This window comes from Peromyscus leucopus, chromosome 8a (genome assembly GCF_004664715.2).
Source record: "Peromyscus leucopus breed LL Stock chromosome 8a, UCI_PerLeu_2.1, whole genome shotgun sequence".
Classification (NCBI taxonomy): Eukaryota; Metazoa; Chordata; class Mammalia; order Rodentia; family Cricetidae; genus Peromyscus; species Peromyscus leucopus.
In genome coordinates this window covers 14,422,100-14,444,841 of record NC_051085.1, presented here as the reverse complement: position 1 = coordinate 14,444,841, position 22,742 = coordinate 14,422,100, and the positions used below count along the sequence as shown (strand labels likewise).

General features: G+C 43.4%; 2 protein-coding genes across 4 annotated transcripts in view; one reads left to right on the top strand and one right to left on the bottom strand.

The window, feature by feature from the left end:
- Nt5dc1 (5'-nucleotidase domain containing 1) overlaps nt 1-22,520 on the bottom strand; it is a 108,893-nt gene extending 86,373 nt beyond the window's left edge. Inside the window, exons 1-4 of one of the 2 annotated variants that reach the window (XM_028874818.2) lie at nt 22,481-22,520; nt 19,913-19,984; nt 17,250-17,377; nt 13,793-13,871 (exon numbers count right to left, since the gene is read on the bottom strand). In XM_028874818.2, the coding sequence (XP_028730651.1) occupies nt 13,793-13,871; nt 17,250-17,327 (157 nt within the window). In that variant the 5' untranslated portion in view covers nt 17,328-17,377; nt 19,913-19,984; nt 22,481-22,520. Of the gene's footprint in view, nt 1-13,792; nt 13,872-17,249; nt 17,378-19,912; nt 19,985-22,480 lie in introns of those variants that run through there. The other variant, XM_037200415.1, reaches the window with a different exon arrangement.
- Nucleotides 4,002-11,296, top strand: Col10a1 (collagen type X alpha 1 chain). Of its 2 annotated transcripts, XM_037200414.1 has the most exons (3): nt 4,002-4,076; nt 4,619-4,787; nt 8,417-11,296. In XM_037200414.1, the coding sequence occupies exons 2-3, from the start codon at nt 4,634-4,636 to the stop codon at nt 10,303-10,305; spliced, it is 2,043 nt and encodes a 680-aa protein (XP_037056309.1). In that variant the 5' UTR covers nt 4,002-4,076; nt 4,619-4,633; the 3' UTR covers nt 10,306-11,296. The 2 variants fall into 2 exon arrangements, with proteins under 2 accessions (XP_037056309.1, XP_028730653.1); XM_028874820.2 differs by lacking the exon at nt 4,002-4,076 and having other exon boundaries at nt 4,597-4,787; nt 8,417-11,292.
- Nucleotides 22,521-22,742: the final 222 nt, after the last annotated feature.

The window sequence follows — 22,742 nt, the reverse complement described above, 5'->3', positions numbered from 1 at the left end:
AAGTAGCAAAGTGTTCTTGACAAAGAAGAGTTTGTTTGTACGTGAATGCGTTTATCTCAAAACTGCATCACATCAGCACTCTAGATCTAACGTCCACTAGCAGAGGCAGAGTGTAGGTAGGTGCACAGGCCTGATGACTCAGCTTTTCTACAAACTGCAAGTGGGAAAGAAGATGGGGATAAGCAACCTATTAGTCAATGGCCCCTTAGGAACACTATTGGAACAAATAAACCAACCACTAAAAATTACACGAGAGTATGTGTTTATACACGGCTATAATACACACATAGCTATATATATATACACACACACACATATTTATACATATGTCTCTACATGTATGTACTGTACCTGAGGTAAGTGGGAAAACATGAACTGCCACTACAGTGTCTGACATTATTGAGAAATAATTATTTTTTAGATATGAGATTTTTTTTTAAATAATTTTTTTCTTTTGAAATCTATTAAGATATGAATAGATGGATTAGCACCATACATATGATTTGTTTCAAAATCTGGAGGGGTAGGGATGGGTGGGAGGAGACTGAGTGATCGTGAGTTAAGACTAGGTGATGGGCCATTCCCTGTTTACAGATAAGATCAAATTTTTCTATAATAAAGCTAAAAGTATGAGCACAAATCACAAAAAATTAGGGAGCTAACGTGAGAAAGATTCTGAAAACACGATCAGACAGACCACACGTTCCATCTCAGAGTCTATCACAGCTACTTGAGGGCTTCTAGCCACCTAAATCAACTCCAAACATTAAGCAATCTGTGTCATAGCCCGAAGGACCGCAGCAGTGGGGAGAAGCTGAGAACCACTGTGGAAACACCCCAAGGATAGGAATGTGCATCGTTCACGTGGTGTTTACCCAGTGTTTAACATTTAAGGGGCACTCAAGAAATGGCTGGTGAATGAATGAATGGCCCAAGGTACATAATGGCAGCTAACTGCTACATGTACAAAAACAGCAATTCATATTTGATATGGAAACCTCGGGGCTCACTGGGCTGAGAGGGCAGGGCCTTCTGTTTCAAGTAAAATAGGGTTTCCTTCATAAAGCCACACAGCAGTCAGTCTGAACAGCTACAAGGAAACACCCAGAATAAAAATAGTTTCATACCCACAAGTAGGTGTGGGTGTGGCCAGCAAATACTCCGATTCTACAATCTGTTTTGGCCAGGGCAGTGCTTCGTCAGTGACTAACAAAGCAAACGGTAGGCCGAGGCCATGGGCTGAAATAAGCGCAGGGTTTGCCAAAAGGGCCGGCTGTCCAGTCTGCCCGTAAAACAGCGCACTTCTCAAAGCTGGGGAACACAGGCTGAGACAGTCACATAGAGTCACACACCCCCGCCAAAGAAGGCACACAAACACCCAGCACAAACCCCATTTTCCTTTTTCTCTAAACTTGAAACAGGTTCTGACTCTACAGAGGCAGTAGGAGATTAGAAATCTCTTGGGACAAAGGTTTCGTTGTGTTGGTGAAAAACCAGATGGGTAGAAATGCTGAGGAAGAAGATCTGAAAAGATGAGGCATTCCCACAGCTGGACACACTGCATAAGGCCAGATATCTGAGTCTATAGCTGAGGACAACTCTGCTGAGCGTTCACAGGAGTGATACCTAACCAGACAGAGCATGGGTCTCAAGCCTGACACATAGACCCCCCCCCCCACACCAGACAGAGCATGGGTCTCAAGCCTGAGCACAGGTGTGGATGTGACCATACACACACACTTACTGACCAGACAGAGCATGGGTCTCAAGCCTGAGCACAGGTGTGGATGTGACCATACACACACTTACTGACCAGACAGAGCATGGGTCTCAAGCTGAGCACAGGTGTGGATGTGACCATACACACACATTACTGAAACACAGATTCAGTTGAGCATGGAAATATACACACACACACTTACTGACCAGACAGAGCATGGGTCTCAAGCCTGAGCACAGATGTGGAGGTGACCATACCGAAGATGTGTTTCCACAGTCTTCCTCCTAGCACTGGGTTTCAGCATGTTACTTCCTAATTCAGAACAGTCTCCACTGAGCATGTGCAGAGGAGGTAGCTTGATTTCTCATTTACCTTTTGTGGTTTCTCAGATGCAGCATAGTTCATATTACTGCAAAAGCTATTTTTTATATGATTTCTAAATGATAAAATACACACAAGAATATCAACTCTCTGGTTCTCCTGATAATCTAGACTGATTTAAAAAAAAAAAAAAGCCATATTAAAAACCAGGTATGGTGTTACACTTCTGTATTCCCAGTATATTTCCAGTGCTTGTGAGGCTGAGTCAGAGGGATTGTTGTGAGTTGAGAGGTACCTGGGCTACGCATAAGGATCAGGCTAGCTAGGGTTCTATAAAAAAAAACAAAAGCAAAAAAAAAAAGATATATACTGAAAAAGAAAATAAAATTACGATAATGCAGTTTTTAATTTATTTTTTTTTTTTTGTATGGCATCACACATGCATGCAGTAGAAGTCAGAAGTGATCAATAGGAACTGAGTAACAGGGTTGTGAGCTCATGGGTCTGAACCAAACCCAGGTCTTCTGGAAGAGCAGCCAGAGCTCTTAGCTGCTGAGCCATCTTTCCAGTACCACAATGACTTTGATTGTTAAATGTGGCAGTGAGCAAAACATTTAAAATTAAGAAGGAAGAGGAAGAATAAATTCTGCATTTGTCCTTCAACAACTGTACAAGGTTTTGCTCAAACACACACAGGAAAAGCCCTGTCAGAGGAAAGGGGCAAACTTATTCTATCTACTCACCAGTCAATACTCTACTCACCGATCAATCCTCAGCGTACACTGCCCTGATTCTAGCTAGATGCAGCAAACGATGGATTCATGCTGTGCACCGAATCTGCTCCAAGCCTGCTCACCCGCACAGCTGATCTGGCTCCGAACCCAAATGATGACATTAAAGGGGATGCTGTTGGTCTCAACTCCTTGCTATTTCTCAGAATTCCTGAAAACTGATGCTAAGTTCTCTAAGGTTGTGAAAGAGAAAACCAAGGGCCAGAACTGATGGAGATAATGTTTACTTCTCTGGGAGAAAAAGGTTACTAATCTGGCTGCTTCAAGATCCCTAGGAAACTGCATCATTAGCCAACCTTATTTTTAAAAAGCTGAGTCGGACGATCTTTTTCCTTCAAAATGAATAGAGCAATTTCATGTAAATAAACATATTGTAGGATTATCAAATTAACGGCCTTTCAACTATAAGGGAGAAGGAAAATTTAAGGAGGAAAATCTAAAGACACTTATTGACGTTTGTGTAGTTATGAATAAAGAATTTAAACTCTCCAGGGAAATTGAACAGCTAATTACCATAAGTCCAAGATATCTTGCACTTGTCTCAAAATTTAATAATATTTAAGAAGAAAATATCTGAAATATTTAATGCTATCGTTTCCCTGTATTAGCCTCTAAAAGCTTGCCCTAAAATCCTGAAATGCAAAACAGTCTACTTACATTTTCACCATTTCCCTTTTAGTTTAAGGCCCTCAAATGAGCAAAAATTTGGGTCAGCTACTTTTATAAAACCTTTTTTTTTTCTAATAACTGAAAGATTACCATGATGACTTAAATCCATATTCTCCCTAAAATAACTCTCATAATTTTCCTACCAAATATTTTCAATCAAATAACACAAGAATGTACTTTTTAAAAATAAAAAGGGCAAATCATCATTCCATCATGAATCAACACTGGGGTCAGAACTCCTAAAGTGAAATACAGAAAAAAAATGGTGCACAGTTAAAGCTATTAATATATATTGAAGACAAAAAGTTTATTTTTCAATAAAACAAACAAACAAACAAGGAGAAGAGGACCCAGCCTGACTTTGTATGCCTGCCCAATAGCACTCTCCTCCATAATTAGTGCTTACCACCCCTGAGGGGTGGAGCTTAAGCTCAGGGTAACCTCATTCAATAAGTGGGAAAAAAAAAAAACAGTATAAATACCCCAGGGCAGCTGTGCGAGGATATCATCCACTGCTCACCGGGCAGAGGAACCAGGAAAGCTGCCCATACATCTCCAGAAACTCCTAGCACCAGGTAAGTCTAGACCAAGGATCACTGGGAGACGTCCCTGTCAGGTGGCTTGGAAACATACTTCAGTCAATTATAGACATCTTTGTGTCTATGTGTGCATGATTTTAAAAGGTGGCTTTCTACCAAAAGGCACCCAGACAGGTTCGTTTGTAATTATCTACTTAAGATATGCTAATAAAAAGGACTGTACAAATTTGCCTTAATGTGAATTTCAATGTATCTTGAAAGTTTTAGCTATTTCAGGTTAGTTATGTCAAAGATTCTGGATCATTTAATACAGTCATCTAGTAATGAGATTATTTGGTGGGGGTCATTTTATTTTTAGAGTATTATTTGAATGCAGCATCTATTTGCATTTGAAAACTAGCAAGACATGTATATTCATTTAACAAAAACTTTCCTGTTATTTTATGCAATATATTCAAAATGTAAAAGGTCAGTCATAAAAAAGACATAACTATATAACAAATCAATCTGCAGAACATCACAAAAATAAAACATGTCAGGTATGGGGCTATGTATAATCACTCTCTTCTGTTTTGCAGAATCTGTCTGAAAATATGCTGCCACAAATAGCCTTTCTGCTGCTAACATCCTTGACCTCAGTCCATGGAGTGTTTTATGCCGAGCGATACCAAACTCCCACAGGCATAAAGGGCCCACTTGCCAACCACAAGGCACAGTTCTTCATCCCATACTCCATAAAGAGTAAAGGTAAACTCAGCTGCACATTCTGCTCTTCTAACCAGAGGGCTAGTGTTTTCAAATATTAATGATGAGCTCCTTAACAAAATACTTTACAGTCTGTTCTTCTATTTTAAATTTTTGGTCGGCTCAAGTTACTACAACAAACTGATGTGTGGAAGAGACAAGTCTTTATAGAAAGACAATATTCCTGCAGAGTTGGCAGAAGAGAAAGTCACACCTGAGAAATATCAAAGGCTATGTATGGAGCCAGCTTTGTCCCCCTTTCAAATGATGGCTTCATACAATTAACTAATTACCCAGAATCTAGAAATATGAATTCAATAAAATTAAGTTAGTTTAAACTAAAAACAATTTCATAGACTAGGAATTTTATGTATCTAATTACTTAAACGTTTACTTAAAAAACCCAAACCTGCAGATATTAAAGAAAACTGGCATCAAATAAAAGGAGACAGCCCTCAATAAACCTAACTGGCAAAGAAAGTAACAATTCTCATACTAACTTACTAACTGGACATCTGGATGTCCAGACATAACTAAGTGCTAAGTGCTGGCTGTGTGAGCTCAGAGTGCCAAGGGCTGCTGTGAAGTGTAAATGTGTCTACGTCTGCCGAGTGTGTACGTCTGGCTATTATACATCCACACACTGCTTTCTCTTCTGCTTCTCTACTGGGATAGCCTGAGACATTTGATCTTTCCTCTGGAATCTAACCTCACCTACTGGCTTTGTTACTATGAAGGAACCTGAGACAGTACATGTGAAATAACATGACATCGTCCAAGAAGGGCAACAATCAGGTCATATCTTTGCTAATTCTATCTAACAGATTGAGACCCGATGACTACTGATAATACAAACTGTTTCCAAATTTCATTTTCCACAGTATTTTTCACTTTATTCATATATTTTGCCCACCATAGAGCAAAGGCATGTGTTGTAATCTTTAAATGGTACAGTTTTAGAAACATTTTGAAAAAAATCAAATGTTTAAGAATGTCTTTTTATAGCCGGGCAGTGGTGGCGCACGCCTTTAATCCCAGCACTCGGGAAGCAGAGCCAGGTGATCTCTGTGAGCTCGAGGCAGCCTGGGCTACCAAGTGAGTTCAGAAAGCAAAAGCTACACAGAAAAATCCTGTCTCAAAAAACCAAAAAAAAAAAAAAAAAAGAATGTCTTTTTAAAAGAATTAAGCATTTCATGAAAGGCAGCTTAATATTCAAAAAGTATGAGAGATACACTTGACTGTCTGATAACATATATAAATTGAGGAAAAGATAAAAGCTAGGAGGAAGGAATAGAAGACAAAGTTACTCCACTTAAAGCAGTGAGTGTAGTTTGAAATGTCAGCAGGCAGAAACGGGTATGGCACTTTGACCAAATTCAGACTGTTCAGTACAAAAAGTACTGGATTAAAAACAAACACCATTGTTAGAAGGTTAAACATGTCCCCCTGTCTTCCCACCTAAACATACTGCTCTTCATCCTATTGTTCCTACAGAACAATGGAAATATCTTAACAGATACAAAGCAGAGAAGCTCTATTTTAACTATTAAACCACCTTGGTCTCTTTCCGATAATGAACAGAAATCCCACCCACTGCCAGGCATCAGCGCCCTCTAACAAACACACACACCTAACCCAGAGGGTGATGTAGTCTCTGGGCAAATCTGCTCGGCACAGGCTGACGGAGAGAAGAGCTGAAGCTCAGTCAGGTGTGTAGTAGGGAGACTACACCACCCACAGTGCAGCCTGCGGACTCTTAGAACCTTCTCAGAAGGTAGCTGCTGGTCCTGAGGGATGGTGCTCCCTAATCTGACTTTTGATGGCTATCCCCCCAATACTACAGAAGCCAGACTCTTTCTTGCACTGAGAGGTTAGGATCCTAACAGCAACAGTCCAGGCTACAGAGATCATCACCCTGTCACTGGAGGTCAAGTTTCCAATGGTGTCTGGTGCTATCCTTTCCAGTAAGATGAGTTTGCCCCCTTTGTTTTAACAGTACAACATATTTCCATGATCCATGACAATTTTTTTTTTTTTTGTATAAAGATGAACCTGATAATTGGATGCCGAGGTAAATTCTGCATTTGAAAACTATGCTATTTTACTCCAAGCCATTACAAATCCCTTATTTACTTATCAGTTTTCTTTTGTGTGTGAAAGTGTATACACACTATCATGGACATACACCAAAGTTACTTTCAGGAGTCATCTTTGAGAATGTTAGTAACTACTGTTGGTTGACTGCTCTTTAAGGCCAAAGATCTAACAGGAGAGATTTTTTAAAAAATTAATGTACTTGCATACTAATAACTTACGGCTAAAGGGAATGATATTCTTTAAAATGTTATCAAAGATCATTTATAATTGTTAATAAATATCCCCTAGTCTCCATTTTGACTTTTCAAACCATTAAAGTCTTAAGAGTTTACCATATTAAAAGTTAGGTTAAAAGTGATAGATATATGATTAGGAGTTTAACTCAGTGGTAGAGCACTCATCTAGCACGAAAGTTCTGGTTTTGAGATCTAGGAACACACACACACACACACACACACACACACACACACACACACACACACACACGATAAATAAGTAGATCACAGTTAAACATCATTTTTACAGTTTTGACCAATCTACTGTCACATCTGCTAAATCAGCACTACTACTATGAACTGCTTTTCAACAGTACAAAACTCTAAAGGTTTCTGGGAACTTATATAAAATAACTCACATAAAAATTATACAAGTAAATATTTTAAAAAAAAATCACCTGCCATTTTATTGTCGTCTTTACTAGTTACATTTAATTTCTCTGAGAAAAGAAAACACTTTGTGTGACATTTACAATAACTACTGGCAATAGGCACAAACAAGCATTGTCTTCATGGCATATGGTAGTGTCTACACTGCAGGCTAGATCCCACCACTCCGTGGGCTTCTTACAGTAATCATCACACTTTATCCCCGAGGCAGGTCACATTCCGTGCTCCACCACCGTCTCTGGGTCTGTCATAGGCACTGAGTAAGGGGCTACTGAAGATGAATTTAGCACACCAGGAAAATGTTCTGGTTAAATGAATCCACAGCGTTATGAGATTAAGCCACTACATTTACTATATTTTGATCATCACTTTGAAACTATTCTATGTGCCTTATCAATGCATTTTGTCTAGTCCTGCCATGCTTTGCTTCAATTTTAGGTCAGTAAAGGAGAACAAAAGCCCAAGTATATACTGAGTTTGACAAAGAGTCTAGATCTAAGCTGTTCCGTAGGACACGCTGATCAGGTCTAAGCCTCTCCTGCCTCCCTCAGAGAATAACCTGAGTGAGTCTAGACTGCTTAGTTCTTCCTTTTCTTTCCTTACCTTCCTAACTAGATGATCTTCCTATGACAAACGCCATCAACCCACCTCCATGCTATGTTTACCTTAGAGGGATTCCTCAATCCAGTTTATTTACATTGCCTCATTAGGATGAAAGAGGCAAGGTAGCTGTGGCTTTGTGAAGCCACCTCCAACCCCATTGAAGATGGTTGTGTGGAAGATTTTTCTAGGATGCAGGATTACCGCACTCTGCCCTCTGGTTGCATTTAATGATGCTGATGTTGAGTGGTATGTTGCTGTGTCTTACAGGAATCCCAGTAAGAGGAGAGCAAGGCATTCCTGGTCCACCAGGCCCACCTGGACCCCGAGGACACCCAGGTCCCTCAGGACCTCCAGGAAAGCCAGGCTATGGAAGCCCTGGGCTCCAAGGAGAGCCAGGGTTGCCAGGACCACCAGGAATATCAACCACTGGGAAGCCAGGCCTGCCAGGCCTGCCAGGCAAACCAGGGGAGAGAGGACCATATGGACACAAAGGAGACATTGGACCAGCTGGCTTACCAGGACCTCGGGGCCCTCCAGGACCACCTGGAATCCCTGGCCCAGCTGGGATCTCTGTGTCGGGAAAACCTGGACAGCAGGGACTTACAGGGGCCCCAGGACCCAGGGGCTTTCCTGGAGAAAAGGGGACACCAGGAGCCCCTGGTGCAAACGGACAGAAAGGGGAAACAGGATACGGTGCTCCTGGCCGTCCAGGTGAGAGGGGTCTTCCAGGCCCTCAGGGTCCCACAGGACCCCCTGGCCCTCCTGGGGTGGGAAGAAGAGGAGAGAATGGTTTTCCAGGGCAGCCGGGAACCAAAGGTGACCGGGGCTTCCCAGGGGAAAGGGGACCGTCAGGTCCACCGGGTCCCCAAGGGCCTCCTGGGAAACAAGGACGAGAAGGCGTTGGGAAGCCAGGAACCACTGGAGCCCCAGGTCAGCCGGGCATCCCAGGAGAAAAAGGCCACCCAGGAGCTCCAGGAATAGCTGGGCCACCAGGAGCTCCTGGCTTTGGAAAACCAGGCTTGCCAGGTTTGAGGGGACAAAGGGGACCTGCTGGTCTTCCTGGGGCCCCAGGTGCCAAAGGTGAACAAGGGCCAGCGGGTCATCCTGGGGAGGCAGGTCTGACTGGACCCCCTGGGAATATGGGACCCCAAGGACCTAAAGGAATCCCAGGGAACCATGGTATCCCAGGTGCTAAAGGAGAGGCAGGTCCAGTTGGGCCTGTAGGGCCACCTGGGGCTAGAGGAGCAAGGGGTCCCCCTGGGTTAGATGGAAAAACAGGGTACCCTGGGGAGCCAGGTCTCAATGGTGCTAAGGGTAACCCAGGGTTACCAGGCCCCAAAGGTGATCCTGGAGTGAGAGGACCCCCTGGTCTCCAAGGTCCTGTTGGCCCTGCAGGAGCTAAGGGACTGCCTGGACACAATGGTGAGGCAGGTCCCAGAGGTGAACCTGGAATTCCAGGTGGCAGAGGTCCCATTGGGCCACCAGGTACCCCAGGATTCCCTGGATCTAAGGGGGTCCCTGGAAACCCAGGTCCTCCTGGCCCAGCTGGCATAGCAACTAAAGGCCTCAGTGGACCCACTGGTCCTCCCGGCCCTCCTGGACCAAGAGGACACAGTGGAGAGCCTGGTCTCCCGGGTCCCCCGGGGCCCCCCGGCCCCCCCGGCCAAGGAGTCATGCCCGATGGTTTCACAAAGGCAGGCCAAAGGCCCAGGCTCCCTGGGACGCCGCTGGTCAGTGCTAACCATGGAGTAACAGGGATGCCTGTGTCTGCTTTTACTGTCATCCTCTCCAAAGCTTACCCAGCAGTGGGTGCCCCCATCCCATTTGATGAGATCTTGTATAACAGGCAGCAGCATTATGACCCAAGGACTGGAATCTTTACCTGTAAGATCCCCGGGGTATACTACTTCTCCTATCACGTGCACGTGAAGGGGACGCACGTGTGGGTAGGCCTGTATAAGAACGGCACCCCCACAATGTACACATATGATGAGTACAGCAAAGGCTACCTAGATCAGGCTTCAGGGAGCGCAGTCATGGAGCTCACAGAAAACGACCAGGTGTGGCTCCAGCTACCCAATGCAGAGTCAAATGGCCTCTACTCCTCTGAATACGTCCACTCCTCCTTCTCAGGATTCCTAGTGGCTCCCATGTGAGCACTTAATACCAAGCTCATATAAATCCTCTGCTTGGAAAGGCTTTCCCCCCAGCGCCATTACGTCCACCCTGGAGATGCATATGGAGGTAGGCTAAAAGTAATGTGAACAATTGAAATTTTCTAAAAAATGCACTCCGAGACCGAGTTTCCTCCTGGAAAAGTGAGCAGCAATGGTGACTATGTGAGGACTCTCCTGAGCACTCAGCAACCCCAAAGCCCATGTGGGTTTCTGTGAATTCCCCTTTTACATAATTTTTACCATAAGTTAAAAAAAAAAAACAAAAACCTCACAAAAACAGAAATAAGGTTCCAACTCACCATAAATTTCATTTCAGAAATGCAGCATTTTTTAAGTCTGTTTTTAATAATTAATATGAGAACTTCTAAGAAACATGCAGGAAGTATCACATAATTTTATATTATTTGAATACTTGAATATTCAAATTTAAATGACACTGTATACCCTAGGATATTTCTGATGGTGCATTACTCTAAGGCTCATATAGCCCCTTTCATCAAGATAAATCCAAATGCACAGGTGCATGCACACTTTTTGAAGCTTGCATAAGAAACCAAACTAACATATTAACATGAATTTGAACTACATGGTGCTTTGCCACAAGTTTTTCGAGCTTTTCTGCAATTGTGGAAAGTCCACATACCTGGTGCGACTTGGAAACAGATGTCTGACCTAGTCTGCTGTCTGCCACACAGTGTGATCACTCTGATTTAATTCGGCTGCATCTCTGTAAAATGATTTTAGGGCCTTACAGAACATTAGCATGGGATGCTTTCCATTCCAGTGAAAGCATAATTAACATTGAAGGTTTCAAAATCAGTCTAGAAATGAAAAGACATTATTTATTTATGCTCTGTACTGTATTTTTATATTACTGTTTAAAACTGTTGAGCTGTACCTCACTTATTCAAGCACGGAGTACTCAATCTACTTGTTATTATAAAGCAATAAAATGTCATGAATAGATCTTCTTTCTACGCTGAGTTTACTTCAAAGCAACAAACCACGCTTTTCCTTGGATAAAGCTAATGAGAAAATAATGAAGCAGAGGGTGACTTCACAGTTGTCATGGGTTTGTCCCTTTGTCAGGATGGGCACGGCACACACCATGTACTATGAAGTAAAAAAAAAAAAAAAAAAAAAAAAGCCACTCTGAGCCAGGACCAAGGCTGATCAGTAGACACAGGGAAATAAACATATACCAACATCACTTTAAAACACTGTTTTGTCTTGGCGGGAGAGAAGAAGGTGTCAGAGAAATATCAAATTGGAACAAATATCCTGCAATTATTATTTATGGACTTAGCACATTTTAGTCATAATATTTAGAATTATTTTGATAGCTTGATTTACTGAAAGGAAGGCATGTAATCTTGGGGTGTCAATCAAAAGGCAACATATTTCAAAACTTAAAATCCTGCTGAATCCATCAGCCCACTTGTTAATCAAGTCAGTCTGACTCAGTCAGGGTAACATAAAGGCTATTGACACTTGGAGTAAGACTCTGTAAACCTGCAGAGGAGACCAAAAAGCCCTAGCTTGGGGTTGGCAGTAACTCTGGCCCCAATCTGGGTCAGCCACTCCTGTTCCTTAAACCAAGAGAATGGAAATTCTACCAGCGGGTGCTTGGTCTCTCTGGCACTACTGCACCGAGGGTTACAGCTGTCACCAGCTCCCGTTCCTAAGCCGCGACACAAGGACTGGGACCTTCATTTGAGGGAGCATCCTCCAGCCCAGGAGAGCTGCACTGGGAGCATGTGAAGGCAGAGGAACAGACCGGCTGAGACTCCGGACAGCTACAACCATAAAGCAGCATGAATACAGGTACCAGAACTAACTGTAAACATTTTTATCAGAGCAAATCCCAAGTGGGGAGCAGAGCAAGAGAGGGAGTGTCTATCAACTCAGCAGACACGGGGCGGGCGTGTAACAAACCTCTACCAGGAAAGCCCCTCCTCATGTTACTCACCCTTAAAGGCTGACATTTTAAAATTGTGTTGTATACCAGCAACTACATCCTTCCAAAAATCAAATGTTTTTTGACCTCTGTTCTGCTAAAAAAAGAAATTTCCAAATGTAACAAATGCCGTCATTCTGTTCCTAAGCAGAGTGGTAAGCTACAGCAAATAATTACGTCTACTCACTCTAAGGTAGGAGTTCGGGTTTCAGAGAACATGACAGATCAATGCAGAAATGTTTCTCAAACATCACTGCTACAAGTCAACACATAAATAAATAAACATCACTAAGTATTAATGCAGTTCGTGTAGCCCAAAGAAGGTAAAAATGTCCACTCATACAGCCTAAGGTATAGAATCCTTAAACATACAAGAAATGTACCAAGTGCTCTAGCTTCTGAACTGGCTGAATGTGCTACTTCATGCATGATGGTAGCAGCAGGGCCCGAAGCAGGGTAGTTCAGAATTCACTGTCCTGCACTTCACATGCTGAGCAGTAACTCACTGCAGGAGCAGGAGGAAGGTGCTAAGTCTGAAATGTCAATCATTTCATGGAGAACTTTCCAAGCTGGTAAAACAATTTGCACTCAACTACGCAACTCTACAGCCTTTTGCTTCATAGAAACATCAACAGTGTCTACTTTCTATACAAAAAAGATTATCAGGTATTTATATATAATTACGCACACTACAAGATACTACAGGCTGATGAACTGGGGTAAAGTTCAGCAGTACAGCCCTTGCCTGGAAGTGGAAGGATCTGGATCTGATCTCCAGGTCTGGAGGGGAGGAGAAGACTTGATACTTCCCCCCCTCATTGTTGTCAGTTAAGAGACAGACTCCACTTTGTGCTGATAAAAAGCGCAATGCTGGGGATCTACCCCCGGGTAAAATTCCCAGCACCCAAACCAAACCAAAAACCTCTCCTGCTCAATGGAAACTTTCATGAATGCATGACGGTAATTGTCATTTCAATAATAAGTCACTTATGCACTGAATTGCGGTTTTCAAATACAATCGCTGCAAAAAGAAAAGTAATGCTGACACACAAACTGAGTTATAGTCATAGGTCTTAAGTTTAAGTATAACTTGTCAAACTAGAGATTTATTTCATCTGAACAGTCACAAAGCAAATGATTAATTAAAAAAAACTGCTTCGTTTTCCTGGCTTGATATTTAGAATACATAAACACAGGGAATTTTTCTTAATTATCTGTACTTTTTTTTTTCTTGATCTGCTAATGAAAGCAAGAAAATATTTGTCCAGAGCCTGTCTTCTGTTCCCTTTCTCTAGACTTTCACACCCCCTACTGGGTAAGAGGGTGACTTTTGCCTAACCAAACATTTTTTTAAAGGGTACTGTTATTTAGTTTTCCAAAACCATTTTTGACCAAATTCACCTTGTTTGCTTCCCTAGTCACCCTGAAACCACCGAAAGTAAACCAAGTGAAATTACGCTCTTACACTTAGGACCAACTGCAGTGTTTTAAAACCGAGTGCCCGCTCACCTTTGTTAAAGAGTCCACCACCTTGGCACACAGAAGAGCCCTGGCAGGTCAAAGTAGTTATCATAGAAGTAACACTTGCCTAAAACAAACAAACAGAAAAAAAAAAATCAATGCTTCCTGCTTGCGGAAAAGAGAAAAACCTTGTCTGAAAAGCCTCCACTACAGGCTACCCTGTGTGCTGGGGGTGGGGCAAGATGTGTGAGTGTGTGCTGCGTGTCTGGAGTGGAGGCCAGACGACAGCCGGTGTCATTCCTCAGGCACCAGCCACCACGTGTTTGTAAGACAGGGTCAGTCACTGGCCTGGAACTTGTCACGTAGGCCAGGCTGACTGGCCAGAGGACACCAGGATTCCACGTGTTTCCACCTCCAAGCACTGGGATTATGAGTGTAGGTGGCACCATGCAGGGTTTTTAAATGTGAGTTCTGGGGACTGAAGTTAGGTCTTCCCTATCCTTTTCCATTTTTTATTTTGGGGACGTTTTACTTGTGTTCACCTGTCCTTGAACAATGCAGCACACACTGGTACTGTTGGCCGGATATGGAGAGAACTGTCCGTAGTAATTCCAGTGAAAAACCCATTTCAATTCAAATTAGCATTACTACAGGTTATCCTTTTTTCATATTTTAAAGGTTTATTTAATTTATTTTTTTCTTTTTATTGAGTGTGCCTGAGTGTTTAATCTGCATGTGTATATGCACTACATGGGTGCCTGGTGTCTGTGGAGGCCAGAACAGGGTGTCAGAGCCCCTGGAACTGGAGTTAGAGACCGTTGTAACCTGGCATGTGACCTGAATCAGGTCCTCGGCCAGAATAAGTGCTCTTAACTGCTGAGCCATCTCTCCAGTCCCCGTCCTTATCTGTTGAGGAATGTTGATGTTCTACACTAAAAGAAAGCTGGAACAGGACATCTGTAAGTCAAGCATTTTATTAAAACTTATTCCAGTTGCAAAATAATATATAACCCCAAGACAATATAATATCACTATAAAATGCAATATGAAGAAGCCACAATATGTCTTAATGTTACATTTCAAAACAGTTAAATAATTTGACATTAGAGTGCCATGAAATGTTCCTAGAAGTTGCCCTAACACTTGTGCTGATGAATGCATAGAGAATACTGTATTCAATTTTTATGTCCTTTTAGACAAACAGGAAAACTTGAGAACAGCCAGAGTAATGACAAGAATAAAAGTCATGTCATGTGAGTGAAGGTGGCCTGAGTCAGAAAATCTCAAGAGTACGGGCAAGTACATTCCAGGGTCTCTTGGGAGAAAAGGACTAAGGTTTATTTTGTCTGGTCTTGGGGTAAATTAAATCCAAGCCCTTCCTTGGGACACCTGTCACCTTTGGATTTCCATGTCCCGGGCCACACTTCTGCTGGTCCGCGTCACATCTGACTCCAGCTGTGCTGCCGAGCAGCATCACACAAAAGACAGGACAGAGTCACGTGCTTTCACCCAAGGCCCTGGAGTCACGCGGCCCAGGTGGTCAACTCAACTAACAAGCAAGTGAAGTGGGCACCTCAACCTCCGTTCTCCCCAGAAATCTCAGGGATATCTGGAGCTCACTGTTCCATATTTATATAATATTTAACTTTACCAACCATATGCTCTAATTGTATTTTAATGTAAGCATAGTCTAATTGCGTTATGGAACCATTGGACCTTTTCCCCTTCATCCTTCTCTACACTTATACAATTATATTTGTGGGTTGAAAGAAGGCTCAGTGGTTAGGAACAAGCAGTGTTCATCCAGTAGACCGGAGCTTAGATCCCAGCACTCATGGTGGTTTCAACCAAACACCTGTAACTCCAGCTCCAGATCTGACATCCTCCTCTGTGTGCACTTAAATGCTTTATTTCTTAGAAGAGACAGGCCTTCACTGTGTATCACAGTCGACATCCCAGGCTCTGCACTCTGGATGGCAGCTCTGCTCCATGAACCAGGTAAGATGAGACCAACTCCAAAATCACCACCAAGATGCTTACAGGAGCTGTCACTTCAAAGAAACAGTGCCCTCTGGTGGGAACGCAGTGAAAATACAAACCTGTCCTAACGGTACCAGCTCTTTCTCATAGCTAGGGACTATTTTATCTTAAAAAATATTCCAGATTTTGAATGAATTTCCAAGTGAAAGTGAAACACTTAGCTATGTGTCTAGCTTTCCTTGGAAAAGGGAAGAACTTACTTAACAGGGTTTTTTGTCACTGGGAATTGAATGTATAACTTGACACATACTAGGCACACTCTACCGTGAGCAATAATCCCAGTCCGAGACAGCAGTTCATTATCATTACTTGGGAAGAAAGCTTTCGACTGAGATGCACAAAAGCATCCTATACTGAACTCTAAGGTACTGTCTTTTTTTACACACTTATTTTGACAAAAACACTCATATCTTCTAATACTTTCAACTCACCAGAAAGATTTAAACAAAACATCCCCAAAGAAGGCAAATATAACAGGGCAGCACAGTAGTAACAAATAAATGTTAACTATTTTCAGGTTATCACGTGTCTGAAAGGAAACAGGTGCAATTTAACACTACAGTGTGGTAGAAGGAACACAGGGTTAAGACAGAGAGAACAGAGAAACAGCATGATTTTAATGAGGACTTCCTGTCCATTAAAAAAAGATCTTACCCACACCAAATCAATCCAGGCATACCTGTTTGGAAGCAGTCTGAGGGAAGACCCACCTCAACTCCCATCTCCATTTCTTTCCCCAAACCCACCCCTTCAAAGCCTGCCAAACACAGCTCCTTCCCCAGAGAGGCTCAAGACCACCCCCACAGGGTGTATAAGGGGCATCCCCAAAACAGACAGGTGGTTCTTCCAGTCTTGTCCCAGTCTCCTCTCTGTGGCTGGCAGGTGGGGGTGGGATGTGGGGAATCACCTGGGAGCACTTTACCCATTAAACCTGGCTTTTCCTGATTCGGTTTAATGAGACAGTGGAGAGGCCTTCAGGAGGCCTAAGACTTATTAATACCTATGTCAGTAAATAATTTCTGGAATACTGCTTCACATTTTGCTTTAGCAAAGCTCTCTGTAGACTTGAGAAGAATGTGTGGAATCATTTTAAAATAAAAACCAGAGGCAGGAGACAGGGCTGTCAGTGAGGAAGCAGGGTCTAGGAAACAGGAGTGGCAGACAGTGGAAATAAGACCTGGAAGACAGAAATTGAGGATGGTGCATGTAGCTGCCACACAAAGAACCCAGCCCAGCTAAGAGATGTATGGTCTTCAGGGTAATCTTTTCCCTCCAGAACAAACCCAGGTAAAAGGAGCTTCAATGGAACCTCTGTACAGCAGGGAAAACATGGGAAGCCCACCCTGAGCCCATGCCAGACCAAACCAGACACACTTAAAAAACACTATTGATGCTATCAAGCCAAGGCCATTCCTCTGGACACCTTGCTTGGCCAGAGGGACAGAGGCTGTTCTTTGTGTCCTACCTGAGCAGCAGGGAATGTCGACGTTTGACGCAGCACAGTGCTTGTCTGTCGCACAGTGCCTCCAGTTCTTCTTGCCATAGGCCTCCGCCAGCGCCTCCGGAGTCATCATCCTGGTGCCGTGGCTGGCCCTGTTGGGGAGGACTGCGGTGCTCACTGGTAGCTCCTCGATTGCCTCTTTGATAACACTGAGAATCCCGATCCCCATCCTTCCATAGCCCAGGCTGGCCTCAAACTTGTGATCCTCCTGCCTCAGCCACCCGAGTGCTGCCCGTGGGCCATCATGCCAACCACTGTCTTTCCTTTTGCATATTTGGTGTTCACTGGGTTGATCTCATCTGGTCTGGGATTCTAGAAGCACTTTATGGTTATAGTACAGCACCAAGATACTAGGCACTTGAGATAGAAAAGACTTGCCTAAGTAACACAAGTAAGAGTAGTTGAGTTCAAAGATCATCGTCTGGATGCTCTGGGGTCTCCACCACAGCTGTGGCTCTTCCCCTTTTAGTCCATCCACTCGCAAGTGACGAGGAGCTGCCCTTGCCTAGAGAAGCTGTGGAGTCATCAAAAGATAAGGCAAAGCTGGTGTTGTGGTACATGCTTGGAATGCCAGATCCAGAGGGCCACAAGTTCAAAGCCATCCTGGAAAACTTAAGGAAAGCATTGGGATGTGGATTGGTGGCAGGGAACTCGCCTAGCATGTGTGTGGGCCCTGGATTCTATCCTCAATGGCACACACAAAGCAAGAGCAAAATACAGTCAACTGGAACAGTGAGGGGACAACCATGTAGACAGTGGGGAGGTGACGTAGGTAGTGGTGAGGAAGAGCAGGTTAGAACCACATCAGGTCCCCAGGAGCCGTGGGCACCTGGCACCAAGGGCCTGTGGGGACAAGAATGGACAACCTACCACACAAGGCCACATACACTGGATCAAAAAACACACTAGAAGCACACAGAAATGTGCCAGACAGGATGAAGAAATAGCTAGAAATCTGCTTTTCTCCATTAGAGCCTTGTTATGGGACTCTCACCGTGCAGGTAAGTGGATAGGTGATATTTTAAATAGCTCATTATGTTAACACACAGTGTATTTCATTTTGATGGGAAAATGAAGAAATGAAGGAAGAACAAAGAACACACGTGGAGTTCTTTTCTTTAGAGGCTGACCCTTCAGAATGCTATGTCAAGATGGAGGGATCCTAGGGAAACACATGAGCAGACCAGACTCCACTGTGTGGGATGAAAGAAGCCATCAAGGAGAGAAAGCGTGCAAGAGAAACTTCAGGTTTTTCAGAAATTGAATTCAGAGAGACAGAGACAAATTCAGACAGACAAGCAGACAGACAGACAGACAGATGTTAACAACTAGAGAATGAGTGAAGACTGCCAAGAACACTACTAAGCTTACCACAGACTTAAAGGCAACGGATGTAGTATTTACATACTGCATACAGATAAACACACTCCCTAGTTGCCTGAAAAAAACAGGCAAATAAATTACAAAAATAATAAGAGATAAGGCCATACCTACTCCTTTTAGAAGTACCTTAGGGGAGAATCTGGGAGAAATATGAAAGTACCCTGATTACAGAGCAAGTGATGTATCAGAAGTATCAAGAGAGGGAGTATTCACAGGGGTCCTATAGTGAGTCTTCTTTGTCTCTGACCAACTGGGTATAAATAGTAACAGCACATCTGCACGGCCATGCTGGAGTGTCTACACTGTTAGCACGAGGTGGGAAATAGATCTTCACTCCACGGTGCTTGTCCAGAGACTCAGTAGTGACAGCAGCTACTGACTGTTTTCCATACCCTGATCAACCCCTGTGAGGCCTGCATGCACTCAGAAAGGTGGAACGGAAAGGAAACCAGGGCGTGGGGCTGATGAGGTCCACAAGGAGCATGCATAAGGGAAACAAGTATGGCCTGGCGGGGTATACCCAGACCATGGCCTGAATGGGTATACCCAGACCATGGCCTGAATGGGTATACCCAGACCATGGCCTGAATGGGTATACACAGACCATAGCCTGACGGGGTATACACAGAACATGGCCTGATGGGGTATACACAGACCATGGCCTGACGGGGTATACACAGAACATGGCCTGATGGGGTATACACAGACCATGGCCTGATGGGGTATACCCAGACCACAGCCTGACGGGGTATACACAGATCATAGCCTGACGGGGTATACCCAGACCATGGCCTGACGGGGTATACACAGACCATGGCCTGATGGGGTATACACAGACCATGGCCTGAATGGGTATACACAGAACATGGCCTGACGGGGTATACACAGAACATGGCCTGACGGGGTATACCCAGACCATCAACCCCTACCCAGTAGCCATCTGCATCTTCTTTATCAAAGGATCTCTGATGCTATTCTAAGTACCTAATAAAAGAGGAACAGTAAAATATCCACGATCTTTAAAAAAAAAAAAAAGAAAGAAAAAAGGGTAGGCAATGTCACAAGGCATGTCATTTCTATTGTATTTGCTGCAAATATTTCTAAGAAGTGAAAAGTAATTCAGAGCTACTACCCTCCATCTGATTGACCAAAATAATAACCTTATCTTGTAGCTTAAGGACAATACACTAGTCATAAAGTACCCTGGAAGGAGTAAGACTCTGACCACAATGACCTCGGATTACCTGAGCACAGTGCCATCGGCTGCAAGTTTGACGAAGGTGCCATCTTCCAGATCCAATGCCAAACCCTTGCAACTAAAATGGAAAAGTCTGATTATCAACCAGCTCATGCATTTAGTGAACCTCAGAGACAAAAATCTGCACTATTAAATGTTACAATGTTAAAAGAGATTTCCTCCACACCTATACGAAGAACATGTTTATCAATGAGAGAGAACATTCAGGAACTATAAAATTGAGTATCTCTTAAAAACAGATACATAAGGAAAAGTGCCAGGAGGCACAGGGTGGTATGTTCATCTCATAAAGTCTTTAGGCTTTTGCCAAAAAAGACACCACTCAAAAGAAAATATATTAAATGAAGATTATCCTGTACCTTGTTAAAATATACAAATGTTTTCCATTATCTAATACATGTGGGCGGGGACATGGTGGGTAAAAGCTGACAATCTGAGTTCAATGCCCAGATCCATGGTGGAAGAGAGAACAGACTCCTGAAAGTTGACCCCAGACCTTCACACATGCATGCACGCACACACACACACACACACACACACACACACACACACACACAAACTTAAAACACATACAGACAGAAAGATGCACAGGAATATATACATCCACACTCACTTACAATGCTCAAGCTAACCTCTTTGCCAGGGCATTTTCTACGTTATTTTGAACAAACCTCCGTATAGTTCTACTTATAAAAACTTACCCTCTGGGTAAGGTATATTATTGAAAACCAGCAAAAGAAGGTCAAACACTGAGTTCTAGGTTCTTTATTATAAAACCTTGTAGGACCTGGATAAAATGTATAGATTCGCCGTTATGAACAATAATAGCTAAACAGCACAATGGCTGACAAGCAGCAAGGCTAAATGAAATGAAAGGGCAACTGGGCACTATTGACTTGCATCCACAACTCACAGTAAAACGCCTAGAAACAATCACTTCACATGGCAAGAGCTTTCTGTTACTTCCCAGGACAGAAAGGATATATCAAAAGACAAATCTCAGAGGGATGCTCAATTCATGCTCATTCTGCATTTTATGTATTATAAATTATTTTATGATCATTAATTACACACCAGGTGGTTATTTTCTGAATTTGTGTGTCTGTTTGTATACATGTTTTCATGTGTGTTCACATGAGTGTTCCTGTGTGTAGGGGCAGCCAGAAGTCGACACGAGGCATCCTTCCATCTCCCCACCTTACTTTTCAACAGTCTCTCTCACTGAAGCTGGAGCTCCCCAGTTGGCTGGGCGGACTGGATGGCAAGGCCCCGGGTCCCTGTCTCTGCCTCCCTAATGCTGGGGTTACAGAGACGCCACTGCACTCAGATGCGTTCAGATCTGTTCTGCCTTCCTTCCACACCCCTTTCTCTTGAGAATTTTGTATATGTGCCATGTGCTTTGATCACACTCCGAATTCCAAGGGCTTCAAGTCTTCCCCCATCCTCTCTATTATCTGCTCCCAACTTCCTGTCTATGTTGTCTTGCTGCTGCTGTTGTTGTCCGGAGTCCATGTATTTGGCTGGGTAGAGAGCCTTCTGCTGGTACCTGGGTAGCCTCTCAATGTCCCATCCTTGAAGAAAACTGACCTTCTTCTCAGTAGCCATCAATTGTTAACAGTGCCTCAGCTAAGGTGGGATGTGGTGCCCATCGCCCTGCTCCATACTTGGATTTGGTTGGGCGTGAGCTCACCCAGGATTTGTGCATGCTGTCGCATCCTCTGTGAGTTGGTATGTGCGGCCACTCTGTTGTGTCCTGAAAGGTTCCTTTACCTCTTAGAATCTTTCCATCCTCCTTTTGCACTGATCCCTGAGCCTTGGGAGGCACCCGGCTCCTTTTGCTTCTGTGGGCTCAGGAGGACTAAACCCAGGTCCTCCCACTTGCAGTATACTGACTGAGCCATCTTCCCAGTCCTAATTCACCTAAGAGACCAGGACTTCCATGCTGCCCCGCTAACCCTGACTGGCCTCCTCCTCCCTCAGGCCTTAGGTAGCTGGAACTACATTCACACCTGCATGCATAGGCTACCACACCTGTCTAAGCTGAACAATTTAAGTTGATGAAGCTTTTTTTTGCTTCTTTTTTTTGTTTAGAGGTCGAAAGACAAAGAACATCCTGTATGAAGTTAAGAATCATAAATCAGGAAGGGATGAACAAAAGAATGAGGAAGGAATATTTATTCAAATGCCCCAATTCAGTCACTTAAACATGATGACTCCTCTTTCATGGTTCTGAATAACAAAACAAACTTTTTCATATAGATATAAATTTTAGTTCTTAATAACTTCTCAGCCTCCTGTGACTGACTGACTACATATTAATATCCTACAAGTAGCCACAAGCTGAAAGCTTATTTTCATATTAAATAAAGTCTAGACACATTTAAAGTACAAAAGACTTTAACTCATTAAACACAAGACTTTTAGCACAGAAGTTATTTTGTCCTTTGACTCCATTTCACCTTTCACCTTCACAGAAGGGTAAGCACGAAGATTTTACCAGCAACCATTAAGGGCCACACACAGGGGATGTAGCAAAAGGGGCTGGGGGACTTACCAGAAATCCCAGTCCTCTGGTGTCGGAGTGAGCGACTCCTTATCATACCCCTTCTCCTTGACTAAGAACTGCGCAAAGCTGTTGTAAATGAGCTGCAAAGAAGGGAAGCAAAAAGAGAGATTAACCATGAAGTCCACTATTCATTCTTCATTTCATACACCTGGAAACCTAATGGGGTCGCTGATGGGGCCAGGGAGCAGGGCACTATCCATAACGGTGAAGTTCTGCCGCTGATTAATCCCCTTCCCAGGCGAGTTGGTCA